Source organism: Acartia tonsa, chromosome 9 (genome assembly GCF_053477335.1).
Source record: "Acartia tonsa isolate MP-2025a chromosome 9, ASM5347733v1, whole genome shotgun sequence".
NCBI classification, from domain to species: Eukaryota; Metazoa; Arthropoda; class Copepoda; order Calanoida; family Acartiidae; genus Acartia; species Acartia tonsa.
The window spans coordinates 14,801,571-14,828,412 of NC_137268.1; the positions used below are offsets into that span (position 1 = coordinate 14,801,571).

At 31.1% G+C, this 26,842-nt stretch overlaps 1 protein-coding gene and 1 long non-coding RNA gene across 3 annotated transcripts; one reads left to right on the forward strand and one right to left on the reverse strand.

The window, feature by feature from the left end:
* Window positions 1–1,725: 1,725 nt before the first annotated feature.
* Window positions 1,726–26,842, reverse strand: LOC145328287 (organic cation transporter protein-like). Of its 2 annotated transcripts, none has more exons than XM_080171909.1 (23): window positions 26,748–26,842; window positions 25,615–25,685; window positions 24,874–24,964; window positions 23,536–23,596; window positions 23,129–23,215; window positions 20,475–20,519; window positions 19,566–19,643; window positions 19,145–19,230; window positions 18,842–18,914; window positions 17,073–17,148; window positions 12,950–13,041; window positions 11,976–12,015; window positions 11,603–11,667; window positions 9,181–9,302; window positions 8,465–8,529; window positions 6,966–7,099; window positions 6,210–6,281; window positions 5,623–5,689; window positions 4,708–4,814; window positions 4,073–4,157; window positions 3,557–3,611; window positions 2,817–2,887; window positions 1,726–2,073 (listed from the first exon to the last, which is right to left on the reverse strand). In XM_080171909.1, the coding sequence occupies exons 1-23, from the start codon at window positions 26,776–26,778 to the stop codon at window positions 2,008–2,010; spliced, it is 1,740 nt and encodes a 579-aa protein (XP_080028035.1). In that variant the 5' UTR covers window positions 26,779–26,842; the 3' UTR covers window positions 1,726–2,007. The 2 variants fall into 2 exon arrangements, with proteins under 2 accessions (XP_080028035.1, XP_080028036.1); XM_080171910.1 differs by lacking the exon at window positions 4,073–4,157 and adding an exon at window positions 4,185–4,269.
* LOC145328286 (uncharacterized) lies at window positions 13,422–16,300 on the forward strand. The gene is made up of 2 exons (XR_013882415.1): window positions 13,422–14,381; window positions 14,998–16,300. It is a non-coding gene; the product is annotated as an uncharacterized LOC145328286 (long non-coding RNA).

Here is a 26,842-nt window from a genome sequence, read left to right on the forward strand (position 1 = left end):
CCCCAAAAATAATTTAAAATCTTCACAGGACCTATAAGAAGCTTCACTGTAAAGGAGAACAATATCGGTTCAACGGTTAGCAAGATCCTTCGGGACAGACAAAAAACGCTTACTACTTTATATAATAGGATTGTATATTTTTTTTTGTTTGAAACTAAATATCTCAAAATCTACTGGTCCGAATAGATTGTACATTTCAGGTGGGTTTAGGCTATTTTTCTGACAATTGCCATTACCTAAATGCCATGGGCGAAGCAACTAGTTAATCAAATCTAAAAAGTTTAAATAGTTCTTTTTGTGATTACAATTACCTGCGGGATTTGGAATCGTGTCGGTCTAATTTCGGGGAGGTGTTGGGTTCGAGCTTGGTCCAGATCGCGCCAACAGATGTATAAAATATATTATTTCAAGCTGTTTTATGTAAACTACAGCATGTATAAGTTTCTAATTAAAAGCTGAATCACAAAAAAATACTTTAACAAAGTTGGCGCATGATTGTATTCACCGCCTGCCCATACACCATATATGTCCAATAGCCTTTTCAAAAAACTATATAATTTTTAAAAAATGATATTGATTTGTAATCAATTTGTTAATAACTTTTGTGTATAAGATGACAGGAAGGAAGGGTAGAGAATCTAATATCCCGTAAGCCAAGCCGTAAGTAAAAATATGTTCCTAATACTTGTTTAAAAGAAGCTAGATGTAAACTTTAGCTTAATTTTTTTTTGTAATATAAAAAAATATTTCATAATTTAACCATTCTATTAAGTATAGTACACAGAAAACTTTGGTGTCATAATGGTTATGTCTAATTAGATCTTTCAATGTCATCTGCATAATTTCTGTACCTTTTTAATCCATGATTCTTTAGAAATAGTAATACTCTTTGGCTAATTGTAATAAATATATTACATCATTAGATGTTCATTGAATATGAGTATTGAAACGTTTTCTTCTTATATTTATAAAACAGTTTTAGATTTCAGTGAACTGTGAATAAAAAAAAAGTTATAGGGAACGAAGGAGTGCTTTCTCCAACCCACCCTTTAAAACTGTTGAGATATTTTGCTACAAAAGGAACATAGGAAATGAAGAAATTGGAAAAGTCAAATTATTTCGTTCATTTTTTCCGTTCAACCAAAGAAAGTAAAATTCTTTAAGCTCATATCTAATGTGTGAAGTCAAAAATCTGCGAAGTTCTAATCTACACAACATAACCAAACTAAACTATGGCAAACTAATACTATTCTTTAAACTTAGTCTCTGTGTTTTTTTTCGGGGGGGGGGGGGGTTGGCTATGAAAAGGGGGGGGGTCAAAATAATTACTCTACAATTAGACTGGAAGTTGCCTAGTTAATTTTAAACAGCTTGACTTTAGAATGACGTTTAACTTTTATTATAACCATCATACAGTGTTAACCTATTAGAATTCCATATGGAAAAAACAAAGAGGAAGGAGACATTTTACTGTAAATTGCTGAGTAACCTATATTTCTATAACCATTTATTCGTTGGCCTAAAATTTTGGGAACTTTTTTTCATTGATTTATTGTTCAAATAATTATAAATAAAGAGTTATATTTGTTTAGCATTATTTGTATATCAATTTATCATCCAGTATAAAAGATCTTTAAGTCATCTTATTAATCAAATAATAGGAACTCTCAAAACATTGCTTTAACTATGGGTACAATTTGTATAAAACTAAATTAAATGAGAATGTACACAAAAATTGTTTATTTCTCTAAAATATTCAGGAATAAAAAAATAAATTAATTCTATTATCTATTTCAACAAAATAATCATAACAAAAGATAATAAAGTCAATAAACAAAGATAATAAAAAATCCTTATTTTTTCTCATAATGTTGTTTTTTAGCTTATAAATAGACAATTTTAAAAAATATTTTATTGAATTTACTATTAGAAATTTAAACTATTTGGAATTATGTTTTAGATTTTGTATTTTATAAAAATAAATACATTATTATTGTTGTAAATTTTCTATGATTCATCCTCCTTTTTGCCCGTAACACATTTCCACATTGGTTTAGAATTTGCCTTGATATACTGAAAATAAATTATATTAAAAAAACAGACATATCAATACTTTTGATAATATGTGAATTTGGTGGATTTTTGGATTGTTGGGATCATGTAATAATATAAAGCTTTACCAATTTACTTATAGAAAGAATGTACATGTAAAAAGAATTCATATTTCTTTAAATGCAATTAAAAACAGATAGAATAATATGTTAAGTAGGTTCTGAGCTATTTACAATTTGTTTAGAGTACATGATAGTAGAAATTAAAAAGTTTAAATAGTTATTCATCGCATCATATTATAATCTGAATATAATACAATATGATACATGATTTTTCGGTACAGCTAAAAGTCAGTTTTAAAGCCATACTGAAAATAATTACAAATTTTTTTACATATTCAACCCATAACCCAACCTAAATGCGTAGTGCATGCGCTTGTCCGACACCGCGTCATAATTAAAGATGTTAAAATGTTTCCTACTGCTGCTATGTCAGGTGCGCGACATAAATAGTCAGAAATGGGGGTATGCATTGGCCCATAAACAGACGCAACTTAATACCATAAACATTTAAGAGTTTTCAGGCAAGGGTCGTACAATCAAAAGGTTGGTTGTATGTTGGATGTTACTTAACCTAATATCCTTAAGTGTTAGAGTATTGCATCTCATTAAATGTGGATGATGCTCTAGATTATCTAGATGATAATTTAACAAAGGGAAGGAGAATCCCCCCCTTACGAGGTAAGATAAAAAATTTTAAATCACCTCTAGATCTTCAAAAGTATCTGGTAGTTGATGACCAATAGTGTCAGGTAACATCATAGCTAAACTTCCACCTTAATGTAAAAAATATTCTACTCATATTCTAATGAAATAAAAACTTTAAATCTATAGAAGTAAACAAGTTTGCTTTTAAAATCTTGTTAATGAAACAAATGCGATAAGAATAAATAATATTACACATTAGTTTCTTACAATTAAATAATAGTTGAATCAGATGGGGAGGAATGACACAAAGAAAATTAACGTTATGTTGAATAAACACGTTCTCTCCTTCGATGGATTCAAAATTTAGGGTGATTTAATTTAAATAAGTTGCACAAACTAGCAGTATCAAAATGTTTCACCAAAACGACAACCCTCCCACCCCCTCCGGTTTTTCTACCTCATTTTCTGTGTATGAAAGATAAAGGGCTCTAACTGAGTGACTTTTTAAATATTAGTATGGTACATAACTGAGAGTTGGACTTTTTAAAATATCTCCATCCTGGCGGGCACAGGATGCCAGCAAACCTGACAGGGTCATCCAGGTAAAGAGCAAAAATATTTTTTGACTTAAACAAAGCATCCTATCCTACCAAATTACTAAAATATCCTCAAGTAGTAAATCCTTATATAAAATATAGGTGTTCAAGACTTTTTCAGTATCCAGGTATTATCCTGCAGGTCCTGATCCTATAATTAGAACTGAGATAAAGGTGCGGCAATGGGCCCGACTGTTTTACCTATGAATGATGTGAGACCAAAGATAAATAGAGGAACCCATTCTGGCAAAGACCCCTAAGTATAATTATAAAATTAAAATAAATGTATATCAATGATTTGTTAAAGATTATGTGATTGTGATTACCATGTTTTTTCTTCTGCAAATTTTCAAATGAAAAACATACATGATATAAAAAAAAAATAGAATAATATTTGTTATGGGAATTTATTTTGTTTCTGGAAAAACTTCTTCTAGTTTGTCAAGGATGTAAATTTTCCTGGGATATGAATTAAAACCTCCTTCAAACCTCACGTCTGGAAAAATCACCTGTAAACAAGAAAGGACGTATCTTACAATTAATTATATTCAATGTCGGGTGTTACTTCCATTGCCATTTGAGCTAAGACAAGGATTTCAAGAAAAAGAAATTCATCCCCTAACTTACAAATTAATGATGGTATCCAAAGAAACATTTTTGTATTACATACTTCACAAACTTACAGTAGAATGATGGTATCCAAAGAAACATTCATACCTGTTCTGGTAAGTAAACTCCAATCCAGGGAGCCGCAATACCTCCAAACCTGGCAATGGTACTGCAAATACCGACAGCTGTATTCCTGTAATATATAAAATCCCATATTGACCTGTTCTGGCAGATAAACTCCAATCCATGGAGCTAGAATACCCCCAAACCTGGCTACGGTGCTACAAAGACCTACAGCCGTGTTTCTAAAGTAAAATTAACAAATAGGAAATGGATCTTTTAAAAGACACCTACAATTAATTTACTTTAATTAAACAGTTTTATAACCTTATAGATTTCTCCATATAAAGAATTAAACTGAATATTTCTTTATATATGTTTCTTTTTGTCATATTTGAGCCACCCTTTGAATTTGTCACAGCTAAATATATAGTAGCGAATATAATCATCAGAAGCTTCTACTTCATGTATAGTTAGAGTAGCGGAGTGCTTTTGCCCAAAACAAGTTCGTGGTCTGTTGGGTGTTTGTTAACTCTAGAAAAGAATAGATTGGCTCCCCTTAGTTATCCTTGGTTGTTAGTCCTGATGTTAAAGTTTCATGCACAGCAGCCCCCCTCCGTATGAGGAAAGTAATGCATTAAAACTTTAAAAACTTTAATACACTTTAAAATATAAAAGAATACCTAATATTTGTAGGATATAATTCATTTGTATAAACATAGGTAAGATTGAAAGCAGCAGAGATGCAGAATTTTGCAAATAAAATCAGGATAATCTGGAATGTTCCTTCCTGAAAATAGGTAATATCTTATTGTAAAAAAAATATTACCTAATATTATTATATAAGACTAGCTGCTACGCCCCTAGAAGCCTCTAGGGACAATTAAGAGAAAGAAGGAAGTTTACCCTTCACTTTCATTAGTTTTTTTTAGAGAGAAAGAAAAAAGGCGGGGGGGAAGTTATTTTTAGGGGCAAATTGAGATTGTGGACATACCTGTCCCCAAAATAGTTAAAAACCTTCCTTGGACCTATAAGAAGCTACACAGTAAAGATGACCCATTTCGGTTCAGCAGTTAGCGAGATCTTTCACTACAGACAAAAAAATCGTACTACTTTAAATAATAGAATAAGACTTTTTGTCTTAAACTATTGAACTGATTGAGGTACATTTGCACAATAGCTTCACAGAAGTCCTGGATGGTTTAAGGCCCACCCCTTCAAAAATAAATGCACTAAAAGTGCAGCTGCTAGTATCAAGTAAAGAAGAAAAAGAGTATTTTTTCTTTATTTGAAAACATTTAGGCCTTTATATACCAAACAACTAACTTAATCAAGGAACCAAGAATGAAAACAAACATATGCACATCGATCAGGACATTCATCCGTTATCTATAATAGGAGCTGAATAAATCAAAATTTGCCAAAATAAATCTGACTGTCTGATAAGTACACGAATATTATAAAGAAAATTAACCGTATTTTGAATAGCATTTGAAAAATTAACATTTCCCCCTTGCTTTATCTATAGACGGACAGACTATTCAAATTATATAATTGCTTAGCTGCTAAAAAATAAGAATTAAATGACAAATTGTTACCCCAATGAAGGCAGCAACGATACAGCTAATACCGGGTAACAACATACACATCACAAACAAAGGTTTTCTGTAAATAAAAGAGTTGTAATAAATTTACAATATAAATCTTTTTAGGGGAAGGTACTATCACCCTCATAAGATAAATCGTTTTTAGAAACCCCCCCCCCCCCTCCAAAAAAATGTTATTAGTTTGTCTTTGTAAACTAAAAATGATAAGGTTGGAGTCGACTATCCCTCTCTTTCCACCTTATTTTTTTTCTAGATGCCTCTAGGGGCATAACTATTAGTACAGACTAAATTAAAGAATTCCACATAACATAAAGTAATCATTGATCAGAACTTTAATCGATGATATTAGAAGAGCATTTGTTATAAAAAAAAATCACGACACCTTTCTCATGTATTTTTTTTTAATTGAAGCATGACAGACTGACGGACGGACAAAGTGAATTGCTCATGGGCACATGCAATCTTCACACACAAAATCAGCCAAACATCTTCAATAGCTTCTGGGAAAATCATATTTCCCACATGAAATTACGGACAGACAGACAAAGTGGATGGTAGTGTAAATAAATAGATAATACCTTCCAGCTACATCCTGTGCTATGATAAGGAAGAGGTAGGAGGGAATCTCAATCAGTGATACCAGGATCATTCTAAAAACATTTAATTACAATGGATAAGGCAGAGTGTTTCTTTTTAGGAGACATCCACCCTAATTAAACCCAAATTGATGTGGTTGTTACACCAAAAGGGGTGTTAACTAAATTTCCGAGTTATAAGAGAGGGGGATACAACCCCAACGGGTCTACCCTCTACTTAAAAATATTCTTGAAAGTCAATAAAGCGTCCTTTGATGGCTTAATTGATGTAACCTTTTTACCTCAACAATCATTTGGCTGTTTTGGGGAGATTATCAGAGGGGTTTAGATGCTTCCCAAGGTTGGTATAGATAGGTGAAGGGAGCTGGACACCTATGGGGAATAGGGAGTGTATTGATACTATTATTTTGTCATGGGTGTGCACATTATTTGTTTATTAAAAGTATATCCTTCAACCAAATCAATTATATGATTAACATGTGATTGTTACCTAAGGAAGCTGGTTATAGTGCCTATTAAAAATGACGTCATATTATCCAAATGACCAATCATAGGCCGTTACACAGACTAAATTACCAACGGCCAAAGGCAAGTGTACTTTAAATTAATGAATGGTAGGCCAGTATGATGTCATTTTATAACAGCCTTCATAAACAATCCTAAACAGGCCCTAAACCGCCCCCCCCCCCTTTTGCACTTATTTAGTATTTAGTCACAATTTATAAAAAAGCTTCTTACCCAAGAAAAGGATCTTCTCCACCAAGATGGAACTTTTCTGAAGCAAAAGAAATGCCATAGTAGAGGAGTGTGATAACAGGCCAGCACACAAACAAGGCTATGGAAATTTTCCGTACTGATGGATGAAACATGTCCCTATTATGCAACATTATATATATCATATCAATCTATGTAGTATTACTTGGAAGTTGCACCATATTTTCATGTACTCTAGTAAAGTGATGCTCACAGCTGGCTAAAATAGTGATATCCCAATCCAAACCACTTACCCAATCCCCTGCTACTGGATGAACAAACCGACTAATAAATGAGGTCCATATTAGCATTCTAAATTGACGACAAATTTGCCCCTGTTAATATATCCTGCACCTTTCCATTGTTTTATTCTTTTAATATTAGGTACAAAGCATAGCTTATCTTTAACTTATAATTTTGCAAGTCCCAATTTACTTGACTAGAAATTTACTTAAAGATACATATTTTAATGTATAAAGGGTGTTTAAAAAAAAACCAATCACTTCACTCTTTTCAATATAAACCCTACAGTTTTGGTCAAAAACTAACAAAAAAGTGACCCAAATCATGTCCAAGCAATGTCAATGAGAAAACACTATTGAATTTTGATTTCTACTCACCTCTTCTGAGCACTACAGCTCAAGTCCTAGCCCTTGTGAAAATTTTTCCCTACGGGGAGAGTGCATATTCTATTACAAATTAAGACAGTTTTGTTTGTTTGTTTAAAAAGAATAAACTGTCTAAAGCACTTGAAATCTTGTAGATAGACCCCATGATGTTTTGAACTTTTAATGGGGCATGTAAAGACCTTTCTATAGACGCCTTAACAAGATTTCTGACTCAATCCTTGCCAATTTGGCATCAAAAAGACAAACCAATCAAACATTGTGACATGACTGCTCTGTCTTTAAAAAAAAAAGAACAAACTGTCTTAAGTACTTAAAATCTTGTAAATAGAATCCATAATGTTTAGAATTTTTTATGGGACATGTAAAAATCTTTCTATAGACACCTTAATCAGGTTTCTAACACAATCTGAGCCATTTTGACATCAAAAATAAAGATCTGTCAAACATCAAGAACTAGAGAGACTTGTCATGTCTAAATGTTTGATGGATCTGTCTTTTTTATGCCAAATTGGATAGGATTGAGTTAGAAACCTGGTTAAGGTGTCTACAGAGAGTTCTTTACATGCTCCATTAAAGAATCTAAACATTATGGGGTCTATATACAAGATTTTAAGTACTTAAGACGATTCGTTGAATTCTAATCTCCATGTAAGGAAAAATTCTCCACAAGGGCTAGGACTCGAGCTGTAGTGCACAGGAGATGTGAGTAGAAATCAAAATTCAATAGTGCTATCTCATTGTCATTGCTGGGACATGATTTGGGTCATTTTTTGTTAGTTTTTGACAAAAACTGTAGGGTTTATATTGAAATGAGTGAAGCGATTGGTTTTTTTTTAAACACCCTTTAATTGTTTTCCTGATGCCATATTGGCCATCGTCCTTAGGAGCTTCAGGTGTTTTGTTACCCTCGGTCTCTTCACCTGAAAAAAATATTTCAGAAAAATTTAGGTATAGTAATTTTAGACAAAAAATGTGTTTGAATTTATTTCAAAATAGAAATTTATATTTTAAAAAGAATGAAAAAAATTTTCAAGTGTAGCTTTGTATCCGATTAATATCTGCTGTATTAGAACCTGTGTTCAGTCATACCAAAAAATCAAGTAGAACATTGTATACCAGACAATTTTCTACAAAAGTTTAATTAAAAATCATATAATTGATACCAGTTTTATTGTCAACCCATATATTATCATATAATTCAACCCAGGTCTAACAAAACTGGTTCATATCTTATAATTTTATTTTAATATCTACGGAAGGCTTTCTAAATACATATATTACAATGCAATAATAGTTATTTCTCGCATCGTATTATAAACAGCTTTCTGCGGATATAAAATGTACAATTATAAGATTAAAACCAGTTTTTTTAGCCCAGAGATGCCAAAGGCACGGACTAAAAATATGGTTTTAATATAATTATTGTACATGTTTATATTTGTAGAACACTGGATATAATACTATGCTAGACATAGTTTTTTTTGTATTGTTAAGAACCGGTTCTAATCCACTGGATATTAATTGGTTTTTAAATGAATACCATAAATAACTATTATTATTCAATTACTCACCACCCTCCACGTCTTTGCCAGGTTCTTCAAGAAGGTGTGCAGATATAACTTTCTTATTCTTCTTGGCAGCTTTCTCCATCAAGGCTCTAGCTTCCTTGTATCTTCCATTGGATATCAACCATCTAAATTTTATAGAATGTTAGTAAATTTGATCCGAAAACTCAGGTTTAATGCTCTCCAGGAGGGGCAAGGATTTTTGTAAATGTTAAAAATGATAAGATTCTATACAATACTTTGAGAGATAATTTTATACTTTATGGTTGAGGTCAAATTTATTTCTATTTAGTGGGGGAGAAAGTTATTGACCCTATAATGTTTTTTCTTGTATTCATTCGAATCCGGTGGATAGGAATCGGTTCTCATCTATACAAAAACTATGTCTAGCATCGTATTATATCCAGCTTTCTACGAATATAAAAATGTACAATCATAAGATTAAAACCAGTTTTTTAGCCGGTGCCTTCGGCACCTTGGGCCTAAAAAAACTAGTTTTAATCTTATAATTGAACATTTTATAACCGCGGAAAGCCGTTTATAATACGATGCGAGAAATAACTATTATTGTTCTTGGATTTTAGTATTGCAATCTTTAAGAATAAGAAAGTTATATGTATTTGAAATAAAAAACCATAAATCCTATTTAAGACAAAAAATTCCTAGGATTTTCTGATTAAAAACCTGCAATGAAAAGTATGTGTTGCAAATAAGCATTGTGCGCAATAAAAATGAAAAAATCCTCACATACTGCAAAATTATCATTTTAAGAAATCTTAAGCTAGGAAAATATAATTATTGAATTTTTATGTAAAATATGTCTTCAACATTTAATGATTTAATGCAGAATTAAGAGTCTCTTTAAAATATCGAAATGAAAGACATATTTTTTAGATACTTATTTTTCAATATCTTAATTGAAATTGATGATCTAATAAATTTGTATTCTATGAAAAAAGTTTGCTTAAGTTTAGTTGTTATCATGATCTCTGAAACATCCAGGAAAAAATTGTCGCCAATTTAGGTTGCAAACATGGACATCACTTATTAGTTCGTCATTCAGTAGGAGGATAGAGGATGGGGTTAAGGGTGTGGATGTGGGGGATCGTTATTTTAACCCGCTACAAGTTACATTTTATTAGAGTACATGATATTCTGGTGTATGAAATAAGTAATAATACATCCATTGCTAATTTATACATACGCTTCAAGAGGAAAAAACCAGAATCCCTCTCTAGCTAAATTTTTACTTTTTTTTAGGTATAACCGAACTTCTTTGAGGCCTAGGTATTGAAGGCTAATTGTAGTGTATCAAGTTATTTTTTTTCATCTTTTACAGTAAACTTTTTCTATTTGTACAAAATTCATAATTGCAAAAATTGCACAATAAAAGGATGCAGGTAAACAAAAACACAGAGTGCAAATTCCCCAAAGTGATACATTTAATTTGTAAATAATTCTTATCCCCTTAAAAAATTTTATGGAATTTATTAGAACTTCTATGCAAAACTTACCAAAATAATATTAAACTAAGCTATGAAATCAATCACAACCCATCGAAGTAGGTTATATTGTGATTCTTCTTCAATTATTGGGATAATGCAGAAAAGTTTATTATTTGTATTTCCTAATGTTAAACATTCAAACTTTTATATTCCTAAACTTTACAAACTGTGACAATAAAAATTTGCATCTTTGTATTAATATTCATTTTTATGTTAATTTTCTATAAAAAAAGGTGAATCTTAAAACTGAAAAAGGAATAAACTACTTAAAGAATTTCAAGATCCTTCTAATTTCTAAAAGTGTTGTAATTGCATAGACTAAAATTAAATTGCAAATTCGTTTGAATATACAGGTACTTTCATGTTATAAACAAAAATAGGTCCTGGGAAGGTTTATAGCTATTTTAGAAAAAAAATCTCCCCTAGAAAAGAAAAACCATAAAACATTATAGGTAGCTGTAACTTTATAGTTTTCAAAACTAAAATTAAAAGTGGGTGGTCAAGTTTCCTCCTTCCCTCCCCCAACATTGAGGGCCCCTAGGGGCACATCCGCCAGTTTCATTAAAATGTAAAAGTAGCATAATATCTATTATATCTATCTATAAATATTATATATGTATACTAGCGGCTTCGCCCCTAGAGGCCTCTAGGGGCACTTGAGGAGGAGAGAGTCGAATTTAATAACCTAATTTCTTATTTTAGATTTTCAAAGAAAAAGTAAAAAAAAAAATTTGGGGGTGGGGCGAAATTTTTTTTTTTTTGGGGGGGGCCCACCCCCTGATTTTTAATTTTAGTTGAAAAATTAAAAAAGAGAACCCGATCGGTTCAGCGGTTAGCGAGATCCTTCGCTACACACAGACACACAGATACACAGACACACAAACAAACATCCTGTTACTTTAGTATAAGGATTATATACCAACCTAGGTGATTCAGGAAGTATGAAATATATGAGAGAAAAGCTGAGACAAATGCCAGACATTACAAGCTAAAAACATAAAAATTTATTTTAATTAAGATATTAAATATTTTATATTATAAAAAATTATGAAAAGAGTATTTTGTAACTCTAAAAGAAATTAATTAAGATGTATCATATTGTATTTTTTTAATTAAACAGTCACAAAAGAAATTTTAAAGTTGCCAGATTAAGTAAAGTTTTAAGTTTGGTTATTAAGTTTTTTGTTGATTTTGTTTGTCATAAAATGTATTGAATTTCAAGATCTATTAAAGTCTTAAAGATGCACAAATCTAGAAATTTTACATTTAAAAAAAAACAAGATAACAAAAGTTCACCTGTAAAGTTTTCCATTTCTTGATAAAGTATCCAAAGGCACTGAATGAAATAATTAAAATGTTTTTTTTTTTACTGAGAAATGAATAAAAATAATTGTTATTAGTCGCATCGTATTATAGAACGCTTTCCGCGGATATTAATATGAACATTTTAAGAATAAAACCAGTTTTGTTGGCCTCGAGGGGCTATAGTTCCGAGATAATAAAACTGGTTTTAATTTTATGATATTATTTTAATATTTTTGAAAAATTGTCTGTAATTCGATTCTCAATGTGGCTAAGAACCGGTTCTACTCCAGTGGATATTAATCGATTTCATAGCCATACTGAAAACTATATTAATATAAGGGGGGTTTTTTTAATGCAACCATCTCGTAATCAGTGAGCAAATGACACTTAGAATTCGAATTTCGATCTGAACTTTTGCATGAGTAATCCTTGGTAGGTCTATTTTCCCTAAATCGAACAAAAAGTTGGAAAAGTAACGGCTAGCGGCTCAGCCGTTCAGCCGTTTTTAGCCTATTTTCAGGGTAAATCCATCATCAATTACGTAGGAATCAACTTTTTAAAACATATTTTTGGTTTAATTCATGTTAAATGATAGCAATAACCATTTTTAAAACTTCTAGCACCAACAGCTACCGTGTAGAACCGTTTGATAGCGTTTTGGAGTAGAAAAGAGTATTATGTTGAGAGAGGTTTCGTGACTAATTTGCAATATAGATAACAAAAAAATGACAAAACAGCTGAGCTGTCAGCCGTTAGCCGTTACTTTTCCAACTTTTTGTTTGATTTAGGGAAAATAGACCTACCAAGGATTACTCATGCAAAATTTCAGATGGAAATTCGAATTCTAAGTGCCATTTGCTCACTGATTACGAGATGGTTGCATTAAACCCCCCCCCCCCCTTAACACATAAAATAAAAATATAATATAGTTTTGTTTCTAAAATTTCTGAACAAAAGATACTTACGACACAAGAGCTTCTCCACCAGCTAGAGGTACAGATAAGAAATTAGCCAGTAAAGTTGAATAGGACACCCAGGGTAGGAATGGAACTCTTTCCTAGTAAAATAAACAAATATATAGCAATGCAGTGATAAAACAAATTTATTAGTGCATTTTATTAGGTTAAGATGTGCAATGTCATTGTGATGATGTACAATGGGGTGACCATCCCTCCCATTCCCCCCTCATATTTGTAGAAAAAAAATTTAATCCCCTCCCCACCCCTACCATCAAAAAAACTTAAAATTTGATTGCCATGTGCATTTACATTTCACACAAAAAAATGTGAGATTTTGTCTAATACCCCCCCCCCCCTTGCAACCAACAAAAAAAATCATGTGCAATTTTAGGATTTAAAATTTTTAGGACTCAAGTTTACCTATTTACCCCTTATCAAAATTTTAGTTGTTCAGGAAAGAATTTGTACAGAGCTATAAAATGCCAGGGAGGAAGGGAGGGGACAATGGATCGAATATTCATATTTTAGGAGTCTTAGACTTTGGGGACTGGCTTAAAGGGAATGTGCATGAATTTAGCAGTTTCTGACTGACTTTGGGGACTAAAATATGAATGACGTCACGAGAAATCATGCAACATGACGTGGCATTCTTATAAAAACTAGCGCATTAATAAAAATGTAAACAATAAACAAACAGACAGAAAATTTTTACTTTAATTGTTTTAAAATCATAATGAAAAAATAATTATGGAATATTTGTTTGCAGTTATGATTATAGAAATTATTGTATTTATTTTTTTAAAATTAATAATTAAATTGCTTTTAGATATCTTTCATTAATCAAATTTAAAATAAATGAGTTATAAAGTAGCTACGCTAATAGAATATATTTTCTGCTGTTGATTATAGCTCAGTGTATGGCAATATTAGAAAGAAATACATACACAAACAAGCGTCTCAATATACACACACATTTCTGAATAAAAATTTGGTGACACGTGGCGATTTTTGGTTTCCTTTTTTAAATGTTTTATTGACAAGATATAATATAATATTTGTATCTTTTATATATAGTAATACGTTTTTTGTATGTTGATATAGTTCTCCATTTTAGAGGGCATTACATTACAAGATAAAATTTATTCTAGTGATGATTTTATAAAAATTTTAAAAGCAAAGCTTTTTATAATTTAAGGGTTGGTCTGTCCGTACGTCTGTCCATTACGGTTAGCTCATTTTGTTAAATTAAACAGATTAGAATTGTCCTATCGATTTAAAACTTTACATGATGATTTCTATAACAATCAGGTATGACTTGGAAAACAAAGCAACTCTATAAGAATCTTTAATATTTTTCAGATGAAATCTTGTATAACATGCAAACAAGCAGAAAATGTGATACTACCTAGGTTTCCAGGAGAACAACAAAATGGTTACGGTATATATACATTTTTTATCAAAACAAAGTTGACAACTACCAAAGCATAGAAATTTAAATATTAAGAAAATATGTTGTAATTAATGGAATGTTAGGAAGGGAAATACATACAGATTGACATTTTTAATCATACTGTACCTTTGCCACTAATTATTAGCAGTTAGAAGATTGCTTTTCGGTTATCATTTCATTCTTATTAGGTACCTAATTTTGAGAAAAGTAAGGGAATAGTGAATAGTCCCTTACGTAACATCGCCCCATATGGGGCTATTCTTCGTATTTTTAAAATGGCTTTTTATAGGTTATTTTAGGTTAGGCTAGGTTAGGTTAGGTTATATTGGGTTAGATGGTTGCCCCACAGGGTTAGGTAATGGCCCGTTGGGTTAGAGCCTCCCGCAGGGGCTATAAATAGGAAAAAAGCTACTGTGAAAAATACGAAGAATCGCCCCATATGGTGCGATGTTACGAAAGGGACTATATCCAAAAGTAATTTCCAGTTATGGTTTTTTAACTAGGTAGCAGTAGGTAATAATTTCATTGGTATTTATATTAGTGCCGAATTAATATTTTTACCTTTCAGTTAAGCCTATAAATACAAAAAAAATATTTATTTCAGATGACTAACAAAGAGAAAAATAGCTTTCCCGAAAGAAGATGTTATTGATATGGTGCGAACGTGCAAGAAAGAATTTAAGTTACATCACGGAGGGTATCTGCAGCGTTTAGGGGTGGTCCGTAGTTTGACATTTACATAATTTTATTTTTTTAAAGCGAAGCTTTTCTATGATGACGGTCGGTCCGTCCGTACGTCCGTCCGTACCTCAGTCACAGAGAGTTAGCTCTTTTTGTTAATTTAAACAGGTCAAAATAGTCCTATCGCTTCCAAACTTTGCATGATGATTCCTGTAATAGTTAGGTACAATTTAGAAAGCGTAGCAACCCTATAATCAATACCAGAATGTCTGTACATCAATTTGAAACATGTTGATTTTTAACTTTTTTGATAACAAATTATCCGATTCTTCAGATTTTTTGAAAACTGATTCCTATTACAACAAGGTACAATGTTATAAGCAAAGCATCTCTATAAACAAGTCCTAAAAATTTAAGTATGTCCTTAAACAGTATTATCTATTTATGCAGTTTTGCAACAAATTTACTTACAATATTGTTTGTACTGAAGCATTAATATTCTGCTAATTCAGTTCTGACAATCAACAAGTGTTAATATTCGTTTGTCCTTCCATTTCAGAGCTTCGCTTTTATGGATGTTGTCATCCTTGTTTAATTTTATTTAAAAGGGGGTCATTTAGAAGTTTATTTTACTTTTATCAATTTGTTTTATCTGATACTTTCCAAAATATGTTTTATTAAGACTTTATCAATAAAAAGTAATTTTTTGTAACTAGACCAAATATAATTAAGAATTAGAACCATAAATCTAAATACAAAACTAAAAATATCCTTGAGACATTCTATTCTGCAACCTTTTTTATTCATAAACATTTTTAATCAAGTTATTTTGTTTATACCTAGTGTGTGTAACTGTGTAGGTACGTCTTAAACTGACAATTTTTTTAAATTTTAAAAAGTTAATCTAATTGATTTTATTTTTATTTATTATTTTGTTGTAATTAAATCAGGGTAGCCCCTTTCGTGACAACACCCCTTAAGGGGAGTTTCTTTGTATTTTCATAGTAGCTTTTCTCCTATTTCCAGCCCCAAGCAATTTTGAAAATACGACGAATCGCTCCTTAAGGGGTGTTGCCACGAATGGGACTATACCCATAAATCATTTTTGATTCAATTGTTTTATATTTACCTGACAATTCTATTGTGATATGATTATTACATATATGTATTATTTAAGTAGAATTTGTTGTTATTTTAATAATTTTTAATACAATTGTTTTAACTGATTCTTGTTTATTATTTATTACGATTTAGAAACCATAAAAACTCAATTGTTACTAGAAAATCCGTATGTCCATTTATAACATGCTCATACACATATAGTAAGCTGCGCTAATATCCAATAAAAAGTAGTAAGTTTTGTTTATATATAGGTTAAGAATTTGGTTACCGATCCGATTAAGTTCTATATTTTAGGGAAGATGCATAAAGGTCCTGAAATCCTTTTAGACTGTTTTTATCATTAAAATCTTAAGATAGTTTTATGCTATTTTTATACGCTAAATTCTAAAACTAATATTCTTTAGTAAATGAATTGCTACCAAGTTCTTTATCTTGATAATCCGAGGCTTTTAGTAATCTGGGGGATGGTGCATTTTGAATTAAAATTGATTAAAAAATGAATAAATTTCCAATAAAAGTTGCACTATCAGAAATACTCGTTTTATCTGGAATTATCTGGTTTTTCAACCTTAAAGTGTCACAACTATAAAATTGAATTAATTGCCCATTGTCCCCTCCCTTCCTCCCTGATAAGATGCAGGGATCTAAAGGGATAAAACAATGGCCGATAAATTTATGTACATCTCGAATGATGACACATAAATTTCACTGTATATAAAATTAATGGTTGAAACGTTTGAACACTCAACTTAATAAACAACCAAACAAAATTCAATAAAAGTCCATAAAGTTCTTAAGCAAATGAATAAGAAAACGTTATTGTAAAATGAACAGCCCATTGTCCCCTCTCTCTCTCTCTGTATAAAATGTGTGTACCTTGATACCAACAAGCTCAATGGATAAAGAAAAAGGGATAAGGAAACATCCTTCAGCTCCAGCTCCAGCTATCATTCTAATAATGGGTTTATTATTATTTGGATCTTACACCAGATTATAATGTACTCTAATTAAGTTCAACTTGTAGCTGACTAAAATAACGGTCCCCCCACTCACCACATTAACCCCATGCCCTGCCCTCCTACTGTAAGAACAAGCTGACCAATAAATGTTGTCCAAGTCAGCAACCTAAATGGACGATAATCTTCCCCCTTTCTCTATATCTATCATTTCAATTCAAAGATTTTAGCTACTTTAACACTTTTCTTATAACTTTCGCGAACTTGTTTTTGGTTCGATTTTCAGAATTTATTTGATTACAGAATTGAAAGTAAATTTCCCAATGTTCCAAAGAATTTTTTTTTCAAAGATGAAAGGACAGTTATTTTTTTTTAAAGAAGTTGTATCAACTTTTTTTTTTATAGCTAGCCGGTCCTTTTAGTAAGTAGTAGATGTAAAATTTTTCATAGAATTCAGATATGCAATCGGTTTTTTTGTAGACCTCTTATTTTTTAAGTAATTTAAGTTTAAAAAAAAAAAAATTAAGTCAATTTTAAGGTACTAAAATGCAACAAAAAAAAGAAAGAAAATGGCCATTATGAACAAAAATAGTAAGATCTTTAATTTGACACCTTACTTTTTCAATTCTGTCAGGTAATTATTGAAAAAATCGATTTTTTTAAACCCACGAGAATAAAAACTTTGAACTCAATTTTATCATTTCACAAGTAAAAAAATATGGGTTCATATATACCTTTAGAATCAGAAAAATATTACGAATCCATTGTAAGCAAAATTGAAAACAAAAGTTTACAATATAGTATATAAACTACAATAAAAGGAATTATATGAAAATATCATATTATATTGTACAGGCAACGTCTTAACTTTTGAATTGAGTATAAAAATGGGAAGGGGGTATAGAGGGGGTAAAAAAGGGAAGACGATAGTGTTGCCAGAACAAAAAATACAATTGGCCATTTTTATATTTTTATATTTTTTTACTTTTTTTCAATTTTGCTTACAATGGATTCGTAATATTTTTCTGATTCTAAAGGTATATATAAACCCATGTTTTTTATGTCTGTTTGAGAAAATATTTAGGTCTAAAGTTTTTATTAAACCGAGGTTAAAAAAATAGATTTTTTCAATAATTACTCAACAGAATTTTAAAAGTAAGGTGTCAAATTTAAGATCTTACTATTTTTGTTCTTACTGGCCATTTTCTTCTTTTATTTTGTTGCGTTTTAGTACCTTAAAACCGACTTAATTATTTTTTTAAAAAACTTAAATTACTTAAAAAATAAGAGGTCTACAAAAAAAACGATTGCATATCTGAATTCTATGAAAAATTTTACATCTACTACTTACTAAAAGAACCGGCTAGCTATATAAAAAAAAGTTGATACACCTTCTTTTTACATATTTCCTTATGTCTTTGGTATCAAATTTAAATTGTACGTTGTTCTGAACATCTAGTATGTTACTTACTTTGTCTTTCATTATAAAAAATATATAAGTATCAAAATAATATAAAATTACGTAAGATTATTTTTATTCAATATTCTTGATTTAACAAATACTATTTAAATCGCCTTATCGGTAATATTATATACGATTTTTAGTGTTTCGCTACATATGGATGATGCCATCCTTGTTTGCTTAATTCATTGCAATAAAAAGATGGTCATATTGCAGAAAATATTTACCTGAAGAGAGTGAAAGAATAGAATTCTGGCATAAAAGCTTGCAGCAGAGAACCTCCAGCAGAACATATAATGGCTAAAATCATTGAAAGTTTAATTTTCCTCTCCTTTGAACAATTGTTTAAAAGCTTAATCTATGATGTTCTGTAATTTTCATTGACTTTTTTTTCACTATTTCTCTTTGTTTACATGTTCAGTAGCTGCTTCTGACCTAGCTTTAGAAAATTATCTAAATACAGATTACAATTTTCAGAGATCATTAGTTTAAAAAAACCTTAATACTTAATGAAATAGGAATAACTAAACCTGCAATTAAAGTGTTTTTCCTTCCAAATTTATCGGACATTACTCCAAATCCAAAACTGCCAGCCATCAATCCAATCATAAACAAACTAAAAAAATAACCTTTTTTAAGTAACAGTTATATCAGTTATATCGCCGCCTAGCGAGACGTTAAAATTTGTTTAGGGTTTTTGCGATTTCTCTTGGGAGGTAGTGGTACCCTCCACAAAAATAGCTATACAATTTTTCAGGACCTATGAGAAGCTATACCAGAAAGGAGAACCATAACGGTTCAGTGGTTAGCGAGATCCTTCTGTAAAAACAATCAGGCAGATAGAAGACAGAGAGACATCTTGTTTTTTACCCATATGGATATGATAAAAATCTGTATATGTAAGTCTATCTGAACTTGTTGGAGATGGTTCTAACAAATTATATGTTCTACCTGTTAACAATAGGCAACATAATTTCTCTATCACAAACAATATCAAAGTCTGTTATATAGGAATCATCCATGTCAAAGCTGAAAAGTTTACAAAAATCAATATCAAGAAATAAAAATAGTTTTTCTTAATATTGGTACTTTTATATAAAAGGAAAGTTTGTAATATCCTCTTAGAATTTTTTTTTCATTTTTAAAATTTGAGTACACTCCTCCCCCCCCCCCCCCCCCCCCCTCCCGACAGAACTCTATGAACTCTGGCCGCAGCGCTCGGCTTCCTAACCTGCCTACCCTATAACCTAACCTAACCTAAATAGTTGTTCTCTGTCGGGGGGGTGGGGGGGGGGGGGGAGAGGGGGTACTCAAATTTCCAAAATTGAAAAAAAGAGGAGAACGCCGGAAATTTTTTTACATATTTTTTTCTTTCAACAGACTTTCCTCATTTATTTTTGTATATTTCTATATGAATAAGGATGGCATTATCCATAACAGAGAAGCTCCGAAACGGTATGACAAACGAACATTAACTGAATAAGAAGAAGATTAAGAAGTCTAAACAAAATTGTAAATAAATTTGTTGCAAAACAGAATACTGTTTATGGACAAACTTACATTTTTAGGACTTGATTTTAAAGATGCTTTACTTACAACATTGTACCTTGTGGTAATAGGTATCAACATGAATAGGATAATCATAACATACAAAAATTTGATGTTAAAAAAGTAAATAATTAGCATGTTTTAGAGTTGCTATTTTTCCTTAATCATACCTGATTATGATAGGAATTATCATGCAAAGCTTAAAATCAATAGGACAATCTTAACCTGTTTAGATTAACGAAAAGAGATAATTATTCCTAATATAGCTTAGAATGAAAGCGTATTTTTAAACAAATAAAATAAAAACGAAACCTGTCATAATAGAAAGTTGAATCAGTACCACAGCTCTTTGTCACACTAAAGTAAAATTTAGTTTTGAAATAATAAAGAGATACAATTGTTACTTTTAACATCCATCCCCCCATGGTTCTTTCTTTAGGGTGATGTATAACCCCCACCCCCTATTATTATTTTCTATAACCCCCCAACAACCTCCTTCTGCACGCTTCTGATGTTTTTTTCAAGCCTAACCCCTACAGGGCCTACACTGGCAGTGCTTTAACCTTACTCATGTAGCTGGTGCATTATTTGCCAAATGTACCACTTTTCTGCACTACCTCTCCGATTTTGTTAATACTCTATATTTTGGTCCGTTGGGTCATTCAAGGATGCTGGATGGCCAAAAAAAAGTTTCAGAGTCCCTGGATGTCTAGATATCTAGCTATCTATGAAGGTAGGTAACAAAAATGTAAAAAACACCCATTTTTTCACAATTTTAAAAATTATTTTTTTCATCAATCTTACATCCAATCTATACATTTTATACACCAAAATGATCGTTTATTCATGTAAAAAGCGCACATAATGCTATTTTGGCCAAAACTCTAATTTTACAGGGTGTCCAACAAAAAGTGTATTTTGGATATCTAGCGTAATACCCAAAATACCTGTCCGAAAAAAATCATTTTTTTTGGCTTAAATCCTGTGTTTTATCTGTGTGCATATGTGGTATATAACGGTTCGGACCACCCGGGACTATAAGGTTGTCAAATTTCACTTTGGGACACCCTGTAAATGTGATTTTTGCGTCTGTAGAGCTAAAACTTGGTCCAAATTGGCTATTTTTTTCAAATTACTCTAATATGTGTCTTAGTATGTTTGGCCATAGTGTTTTCTGACCAGATCAATAATTTCATATTTTTTGGACACCCTGTATTTTCAAAAAAAGAGAAAAAAATTTTTTGTTTTTTTTAAATTTTTTTTTCTATTTTTAAGTTACTTAAAACTGTCATATAGATACAGATTTTGACTAATAACAATAATATTTGCCTATTTTACATTTTTTTACACTTTTGGGACACCCTGTGCATGTTTTTGAAAAATGATGGTTTTTGCCCATTTTTGGGGGGAAGGAGTCGTTTTAGGGCCATAGACTATTTCTTCATTTTTGTAAAACTTTTCAAGACACATCATTTGTTATTTATGCAAAAACCGCAAAAACCGACCCGTTTTGCCGTTATTCACCGCCAAAGGCAGAATTTTTTACGTTTTTTGCCGTTCCCGAGGTTCTAATGGGCATTTGTGGTAAGAAGACGTTGATTTATCAAGATAACCGTGAAATACTTTTATTTAAGCATTTTAATTTACTAAATTTCATGTGAAGTAAAATTTTTTGTGCAGCTAACCGTTTTTCATCAAGATGGATTTCAATTGTTAAAACAAGAAAATTAAGTGAATATAACATAAATAATTGCTATAACATAAGTGATAAAAGAAACATAAATCATGTGCATTTGAAATTCCTTTTGACAAAAATCGGTTGGATATACAAAAAAATTTACTTCACATGAAATTTAGTAAATTAAAATGCTTAAATAAAAGTATTTCACGGTTATCTTGATAAATCAACGTCTTCTTACCACAAATGCCCATTAGAACCTCGGGAACGGCAAAAAACGTAAAAAATTCTGCCTTTGGCGGTGAATAACGGCAAAACGGGTCGGTTTTTGCGGTTTTTGCATAAATAACAAATGATGTGTCTTGAAAAGTTTTACAAAAATGAAGAAATAGTCTATGGCCCTAAAACGACTCCTTCCCCCCAAAAATGGGCAAAAACCATCATTTTTCAAAAACATGCACAGGGTGTCCCAAAAGTGTAAAAAAATGTAAAATAGGCAAATATTATTGTTATTAGTCAAAATCTGTATCTATATGACAGTTTTAAGTAACTTAAAAATAGAAAAAAAAATTTAAAAAAAACAAAAAATTTTTTTCTCTTTTTTTGAAAATACAGGGTGTCCAAAAAATATGAAATTATTGATCTGGTCAGAAAACACTATGGCCAAACATACTAAGACACATATTAGAGTAATTTGAAAAAAATAGCCAATTTGGACCAAGTTTTAGCTCTACAGACGCAAAAATCACATTTACAGGGTGTCCCAAAGTGAAATTTGACAACCTTATAGTCCCGGGTGGTCCGAACCGTTATATACCACATATGCACACAGATAAAACACAGGATTTAAGCCAAAAAAAATGATTTTTTTCGGACAGGTATTTTGGGTATTACGCTAGATATCCAAAATACACTTTTTGTTGGACACCCTGTAAAATTAGAGTTTTGGCCAAAATAGCATTATGTGCGCTTTTTACATGAATAAACGATCATTTTGGTGTATAAAATGTATAGATTGGATGTAAGATTGATGAAAAAAATAATTTTTAAAATTGTGAAAAAATGGGTGTTTTTTACAATTTTGTTACCTACCTTCATAGATAGCTAGATATCTAGACATCCAGGGACTCTGAAACTTTTTTTTGGCCATCCAGCATCCTTGAATGACCCAACGGACCAAAATATAGAGTATTAACAAAATCGGAGAGGTAGTGCAGAAAAGTGGTACATTTGGCAAATAATGCACCAGCTAATAAAATTGCTTATCTAAGTAATAATAAAAAATTACTTTGTATTGATTGTAGGATTAGCAAAGTCACAAATCCCATCTTTATCTGGGACTATCTGGTAGTGCTTACAGAAATCTGGGGAACCACTAAACAAAAAAAAACAATATAGTGAAATACCCCCAAATATATCATAATTTCAAATAACTTATTCATATCTCAAATATCTAAAATCTAAGATTTTAAAAGTTTATTTTTTGTTTTATCTCTATTCTAAGTATTTTTTAACAATCACCAAAGATTTAAAAGCTAACTAATGTTTGGTAATTGGTAATTTTATTATTTTGACTTAAACAAAGCATTTGTTGTTGTCTTTTATAGATGTATGAAACATAAATGTCCAATAACGACATTTCAAATTATATGTTATATTTTGTAAAAATCTTCAAAAATAAAAAAAAAAACTTACTCCTTATTGGGGTAGAAATCATACAGGACATTGCTACTGCTCTCAAAATCACTATCAAACTCTAGAAAAAACTGGATTAACAAAAAGTGTCAACAAAAGACAATATAACTTAATTGATAGCAAAATAGGTAAATAAAATGCTATTAATGTACTTGTTCATTATCTCAGTTACACAATTCGACTTGTCTATTACAAATACTTTTTACACTACTAGCGGCTACGCCCCTAGAGACCTCTAGGGACACTTGAGGAAGGGGGAGTTGAATCCTAAAACCTTTATTAAATAATTTTTTTTAAAGTAATTTGTTTTTGGGGGAAGGGGGTTGGTCGACCTCCCACCCAAACCCATTTTTTATTTTAGTTTTTAAAAATATATTTTTTTTTTTGGGGGGGGGAGTAATTTTTTAGGGGCCATTTTTCTTAATAAGGTTATTGTAGCCTCCCTCAAAATAGTTACTTTATTATAGGGATATTTTATTTGGTGAAGCAAAGATCCTCTATTTTCCAATCTGTTGATGATTGATTTGTCGATTTTTCATTTATTAAGCGAAACAGTGTAAGTTCATTTTAAATTAGGGCTTGGCACTTGGTATCCGTAGCCACTTTCAGCCACACTTAGACTAAACCAAATACAGCCAAAGGAACAGAATCTGAATTAAGCCGCAGCCGTGTGACTGAAAGCGTTACTGAAGTGCTCAGGTTCATTAGTCCTTCTTAAATGATTGCATTTAAATGGGAATGGATATACATTTGTTTTTAATCTTAGTGGCTTTCAAATATTGCTTCTTACAAACAAAATATACTTCAATATATAGACATATCTTTTATCTAAATATTAACATTTAATTAAAAGTACGCATTTATTTGTTTGATTTATTGTTTGCTAGTACGCAAACAAAATTATGAAGTTATAAAATTACCAATTATTTAATTTGGTTTCTTACTATGTAATTGTACACTATGTATTGACTAGTTGATTAATCAGTATTATATTATGAATGATATTGGATATAGGATATACGTAGATATATTGTCAGAGAAAATTTTTCGTCAATTTAGCTTGCTAATATGGACCTCATTTATTAGACAGTTCGTTCATCCAGTAGGAGAGAAAGGGGATGTGGGAAAAGAGGTACTGTTATGAGAGCATCATTTTATAAGAGTACATGAAAATCTGGTGCAACATCCAAGCAATAATATGTATATAAATTTGCATGAAAACTTTTAAATCCTATTAATTAAATTATGAACTAGACTTCTTTGTATAAGTCTATTATGGCGTTAAGATTTTAAACCTTGATTAATTATTGGACCAAAAACTTAAATAAGCAGACTTACCTGGAAAGAAGGCACCGTTATCATTGACACAACTGTCAAATTTGCATCTAAACTGGTTGGGACTCAAACCCGTTACAGATGCCATCAAAATCTTAATACAAACAAGTAATAAATTTCTTTTCAGTAAAGATTTGAAACCGATTGATATCTGTAGGATTAAAACCGGTTCTGAGCCTTACTTAAAAAAAAACATATATTGCATCTTATCATAGGCAATTCTCCACGAGTAATTAAATAAAAATCATAAAATTTAAACCGAAGGCACGGGCTAAAAAACTGGTTTTAATCTTGTGATTGTACATTTTCATATTCGTAGAAAGCTGGATATAATACGATGCTAGACATAGTTTTTTTCCTATGGATGAGAACCAGTTCCTATCCACCGGGTTCGAATGAATACGAGAATTATAATATCCAGTTCCTTAACCCTTAACGGTCAAGGGAGGGGGGGCGTTAAACGCCCGAAACCCGTTTTTTAAATTTATTTTTTTTGTGTGTAAAAGAAAAATGACTATAACTAAATGACTTTTTAATTAATTATGAGTATGACACATAACTGAGAGTTATTTTTTTTTAATAATTCCATCCTTGCGGGCACTGGATGCCAGTAAACCTGGCTAAGTGAATGCTGTTATATGTTTTGACCAAACCACGTACGAACTCTTTTGGAGAAGATTTGCTATTAAAATTATTATTAATGCACTACATAGTTTATAACATAATAATGGTTGTATAAAATACCTCAATTCCATCAATCATAGCTGGGAGCCAGAGAAGAACAGCAATAAGCTGCTGCCAACTTCCAAACTCCCCTAAAATAAATATTAAAATTAAGCTAAGAATAACTATTACGTCCGATTGGAGATTTATTTATTACTAGCGGTTTTTTCCCTAGCATCTAAGGGCACTGTATTATAATTCAAAGGGGCAGAAAGAGGTTAGAAAAATAACTTCAAACATCCCAAAGTCTTAAATCTAAAATGAAATATCCTAAAACCTTCATGGGACCTATATAAAGCTTACTTATAATAGAGAACTCATTCAGTTCAGTAGATATTGAGATCTTAAGCTTTAGACAAAAAATACTTACTACTTTATGTAATTGCATTGGTTAAATAATTTTGTTTTATTTTTGAAACATCTTCTGTGAAGTCTTTATTACCCTTTTGAATTTTCAGTTTGGCGGTTTCCCTCAAAGTACCTTGGGCCCATAAAAATCTCACTCCTATTATTATTGTACTTGATTTTAAAAGTTAAGGGTCTGGATGAATTACAATTGAATACACGTAATTTTAGGCATAAAAAAGTCCCCTCCCCCCCTTTCTTCATTTGTTAATTCATTAAGGAAAAGGAGGTTTTCAGTGCTTGCTAAGCACTTTAAGGGAAGCACCATAGTTTGTTTAATCAACGATTAATGTTTAATGCATTACAAGATAACATTACAAATAATCCATAAATTAAGTCTAAAAAATAAAGTTTCAATTATGTAATAAAAACTTTTATTTTGCAATATGTACTTTTCCATTTTTTATTGTTTACATATTGTAAACTTTGAGTAAACTAAATAATGATTACATACAGGAATATACAGGTGTATGTCCGTCTGTCTGTTTTTAAGGCATTTTCCTTCAATGTGCGTATTTAAGCACAAAATTTCCCGCTCCCTAATTTGGAACAAAATTGAAATTAATGGGGGGGGGGGAAGGTGTTTATTGCCTTGGGTCAGGTAAGGTTAGATTAAACTTGTTACAGGATAACCATGCTTGATTAGTCCCCTCCCATTCAAGGTAGGGCAAAAGAAAAAGAACTAACCCTCCTCCATAACTTTAGTGGTTCATTGGGGAACCACTATTCTAATCATTTAAATAACTTACCAAGTTCCTCAAGGATAAGATCATAATTCATTGTTGAGCTGGGGATAAAAGTTAATTTTCAACAAACAATTCAATTACTTTCTTTCATCTGAAAT

Coding starts and splice junctions, on each gene's coding strand:
- LOC145328287 (XM_080171909.1), bottom strand. CDS start 26,778: ATGAATTATGATCTTATCCTTGAGGAACTTG. Junction 13,042..17,072: donor TTGAGCTTGTTGGTATCAAG/GTACACACATTT, acceptor TTATTTTACTAG/GAAAGAGTTCCATTCCTACC. Junction 5,690..6,209: donor GCACAGGATGTAGCTGGAAG/GTATTATCTATT, acceptor TTTTATTTACAG/AAAACCTTTGTTTGTGATGT.